Below are 4531 nucleotides of genomic sequence, written 5' to 3' on the forward strand. Positions count from 1 at the left end.
TTATTTACTACAACTTTTTTTTAATGCGCCCGGAACTCCCATTACAAAATCTGCAGAAATGGATGTAAAAAACAAAATAAAAAATTTGCTGCAAGGTATGTACCAGAACCAATTTAAAATAGAAGAAGAAGAGTCACCGGATTTTGAAAATTATTTCAATATTCCAGAAGCGGAATTAATCAAGAAGAAAAATGGAATGAACAAGAAAAAAAATAAAAAAGAAGAAAAATCGTATAATGTTAAATAAATGGCATATATAAATGATAATATACTAATCGAATATAAAAGAAGAGCCGTAGAATTTTGAAAACCTAACGGTAAGGCTAGGCCAAAGTCGCTTAAAAACGTAAAATCATGTTTCGAAAAGTAACATCACTACGCCAGTTACGAATATGGAAGGAACATATAAGGAGAGGTGGAAATAGACTGGAGAAGCTGAAATTAATTTCAACGTTCACATTAAATAAATTTCAAAAAAGTTTAGAAAGAGGAATCGCTATTCATGATACTGATATTGCTCGACGGGCCAATATCATAATCATGAATAGCGACTCCTATTTCTAAACTTTGTCAATGATTGTAGTTTTAAAATAGAATCTCTTGAATGAATTTTCAAAATCCAGGGACTCTTCTTCTTCAAATTGGTTCTTGTACATACATTCCTTGCAGCATATTTTCTATTTTGTCTTTTACTTCTATTTCTGATTTTGTAATGGGAGTTTCGGGCACATTTAAAAAAGTTGTAATAAATAACACAATTATCACATTTCTCGAATTGAACATTTTGCCTCTAAAAATTATAAATAATAAATTGTAGTCATATAAACATTATATAAAAATAAAAATAGTAAATATATTTATAAAATAGTAACGCTTTATTGTATGCATATTCTATTAACATTACATTATTTATTATAATATATTAATGACAAATGCTTTAATTTACTCTTAAAGTAATAAATATATATTATATAATCTGTTCCGACAAAACAGCGTTATTCGCCTGAATTTATGCTCACGCGTTTTCAACGATCATGCGTTATAATACTCGTATGTCATATTCCTTATACTGTTCTCGTCTTTATTGTTGTTATTCTCGCTCAGATTATTTGCGTTTCGGACTTTCTCTTTTCTCCGTCCGTTGCTTGGAGCATTTGTATCATCATGTTTGCACTTTCCGACCAATCAGCTAATGCCGCCTCGAACCTCGACGACCCTAGCCGTCGGTTCTCGGTATAAATAAGGGCCTTCCGCGAAGCGCGTCATCGTCGAAATTCAGTGTTCGAGCAGCGCAGTCGTCTTTCGAATTAATAAAAGTGATCGTCGCTCTATCTCGAAGTTCTCTCGATCTAGCCTCTTTTCTCGACATATCTCCTAACATAATCATTATACTGTAACATACGTTTTAGTCGGTGAATAGGAGCGAGCAATAATCTCTCGAAGGTTTATAATTGGATACCTTTTATTATTCACAGTGTTCTCGACACGTAACGTACGAATGCCTGAATGCGTGTATAACAAAGAATTTTTCTCGAGGCCCTCTATTGACTTAAAGCTATTACGGTAGGCGAAAGAGGGCGCTAGTCTCCGGGTACTAAATATTCCTAACATCCTCTCACCAGAGAGAAAAAGAGGAAAACTTAATTTCTTAAAAACTTGAGAACTTGATAACTGAATACAAAAATAAAGGATAAATGATATAACTTATTTCCAAAAACAAAATTCTTATAAGGAAAGAAAATCTAATAGCCGTATCTGTCCGGCGCTTTGACGCAACGTCCGCTTCTGGTACGAACAACGCTCGAAACAGTTTGTGGTGACAAATCCTGGTTGTCTTCTTTGGTCTGGTCCGTTGCATCTGTGCCCGGTTTAGTCATTTGTTCGGACATCTCCAAAGGATATAAGCGCTGAATGGGTCGCTCTCCGGTAGCAGTTTTTACCTTAGCCACTCTTATTATTTTGTCTTTACCTGGAAAAACCTTAATTACGCGAGCCAATGGCCAATCTAAACGTTTACGATTATCTTGTCCCACTAGAACGATATCTCTAACTTTAATTGGAATTTTTCGACTTTTGGTCATTCGTCTTGATAGTTGACCTAAGTATTCTGAACGGAAACGGTTACGGTTTACGTAACTCTTTACGCAAATTCTGATTGTACTTCATCCGTCTGTTGAGGTTGATATCTATCTTGTCTAAATCCGATACGTCATTTCGCGGGATCTCTTGGAGGAACATCAGCGGTGTCAACGGTTTTAACTGTGTTGGATCTTCTGCTAAGTATGTCAAAGGGCGTGAGTTGATCATAGCTTCGATGTCGCATAAAATAGTATTCATTTCTTCGTAGGATAGACAAGCCTTTTTCAGTGTTCGTTTCAGTAGGTTTTTCACCATTCTTACTAGACGCTCCCACCATCCTCCCCACTAAGCTGCAGAAAGAGGGTTGGGACGCCACTCTATTTTTTGACTGGAGCTGAACTGTTTGACTTTTTCCCAATCAATCTTTCGGAGTAAATTACCGGCTCCCACAAAATTAGTCCCATTATCTGTGAAAATTATAGAAGGTCTTCCTCGTCGTGCGATGAACCTCCACAGAACTTGTAAAAAAGCTTTTGTAGAAAGGGACGTGGTGAGTTCTAAATGGATCGCTCGGTAAACAGCACAAGTAAATAAACAAATCCACGCTTTTTGTGTCTTCTTCAAAAATAAAGGTCCTATGTAGTCGATCCCTAGAACTTCAAAAACGTTAGCTTTCTTGACTCGTTCACGTGGTAGACATCCAGGAATAGCATCTGCTTTTTTGGCTTTATAACGTCTGCACGTCCAAAAACTATTTACTATTGACTTTACAGCCATTCTGCATTTAAGTATTCAGAATGTCTCTCGCAGATTGTTCATTACAGCTTAAGTTCCTGAATGATTGAGTTGTTGATGCCTATACTCAATCAACTTCTTGATTAGAGGATGTTTTGGATCCAATATAATAGGGTGTCGGAAATTATATTCATCGTCGCGGTTAACTATAGGTGATTTTAGACATAACAATCCATCGTCGTTTCTGTACACGTCTAAAGTATCAAATCGTAGTTCTTTTACTTTACTAAAAGACTCTTCTTGCGTTAACCTGAAAATCGCTAATTCTGCATCGATGAATTCCTTTGTAGATAATTCTCCCGAGAACCTTGCAGTTCGCTGAACTCGACAATTAGTAATAAATCGACGGATCCAAGCCATAGTTCTTATTATCCTTAGGTATTTGGATTGGTTTTTCATATACGATCCTATTTCTTCTTGTGGAATAGACATACATATATTAACTGTTAACCTGTCATTTGACGAATAATCTTTTTTATCTCGGAACGATTTCTTAACTTCACTTTCAATTTCTGCTTCGTTTTCGACGTAGTCAGATGAAGGCCATAGATCCATAGAAAGTTTCATGCTGGGCCTTCCCACCATCGTGACTCTATTAGTTGTTGAGCACCACATCCTCTTGAAGAAAGGTCCGCGGGATTCATGGATCCAGGTACGTGACGCCATTGTTCTGGATTAGATAACGCGCATATCTCTTTTACTCTATTTCCTACAAAGATGTTCCACGGTCTATTCTTTTTATCCATGCCAAAACTGTCGCAGAATCGGACCAAAAGAAAACTTGCGCTTTTTCGAAATCTTCTGCATCTTTTATAGAATCCCATAGTCGAATTCCTATAGTGGCAGCAAGCAACTCAAGACGAGGGATCGTTATCTTGACTATCGGTGCCACTCGCGACTTTGCTTGAATGAGTTGTACATATATGTTCTCTCGTGTTTCTGTTTTCGCGAATATAGTAGCTGCATATGCTTCTTGACTGGCATCGACAAATATGTGGAACATTATCTTATCTTCGTTAGGTCCGAACGCCCACCGTGGAATGCATAATTTTTTTAACCAAGGGAGCTGCTGTTGCCAGTTGTTAAACTCAGATTTTATTTCTTCTGGCACTTCGTCATCCCAGCTGATTTTGCATGACCAGAGTTTCTGCAGCAATATCTTAGGCTTTAGCGATATTGGAGATGACACGCCAATGGGATCAAACACCTTTTGTGCTGCGGATAATATATGTCTTTTTGTTATTTTCGATTTTTCATGCAACTCTAGAAGTGTAGGTGTTAACTTTAACGTATCCTGCTCTTTATCCCAAAGTAAACCGAGTATTGGAGTAAACCTAGATGTCTCTACTTGATTGGTGTACTCCCAACCTCGCAAATCAAATTTGCCTTCCGCCATGACTCGCTTCGCCACAGCTTCAAATGCTACGGCTTCGCTTCTTGAATTGACACTGGTTACGCAGTTGTCCACATAAAAGGATCTTCTCAATTGCCGAATGATATCTTTTTCTTCTTCTGTTTCGACTTGTTGGGCTACTTTCTCTAGATAGTATTCAATAGTCCCTCCTAGTAAAAAGGGGCTGCTGGAGACTCCAAAAACAACTCGCCGATGCCTATACATATATCTCGATTTCTTCTGTACGATCCTTTTTCCACCAAA

At 37.5% G+C, this 4531-nt stretch overlaps 1 protein-coding gene across 1 annotated transcript; it reads right to left on the reverse strand.

The window, feature by feature from the left end:
* Nucleotides 1–3583: 3583 nt before the first annotated feature.
* LOC105456455 lies at nucleotides 3584–4492 on the reverse strand. The gene has a single exon (XM_011700515.1). It carries the CDS (start codon nucleotides 4490–4492, stop codon nucleotides 3584–3586), a length of 909 nt encoding a protein of 302 aa, XP_011698817.1.
* Nucleotides 4493–4531: the final 39 nt, after the last annotated feature.

The sequence above is a fragment of the Wasmannia auropunctata genome, unplaced genomic scaffold, assembly GCF_000956235.1.
Source record: "Wasmannia auropunctata unplaced genomic scaffold, wasmannia.A_1.0 LD335679.1, whole genome shotgun sequence".
Lineage (NCBI taxonomy): Eukaryota > Metazoa > Arthropoda > Insecta > Hymenoptera > Formicidae > Wasmannia > Wasmannia auropunctata.

Bases quoted from the DNA above. Each gene is read 5' to 3' on its own strand.
- LOC105456455 (XM_011700515.1), bottom strand. From the start codon at position 4,492: ATGTATAGGCATCGGCGAGTTGTTTTTGGAGTCTCCAGCAGCCCCTTT.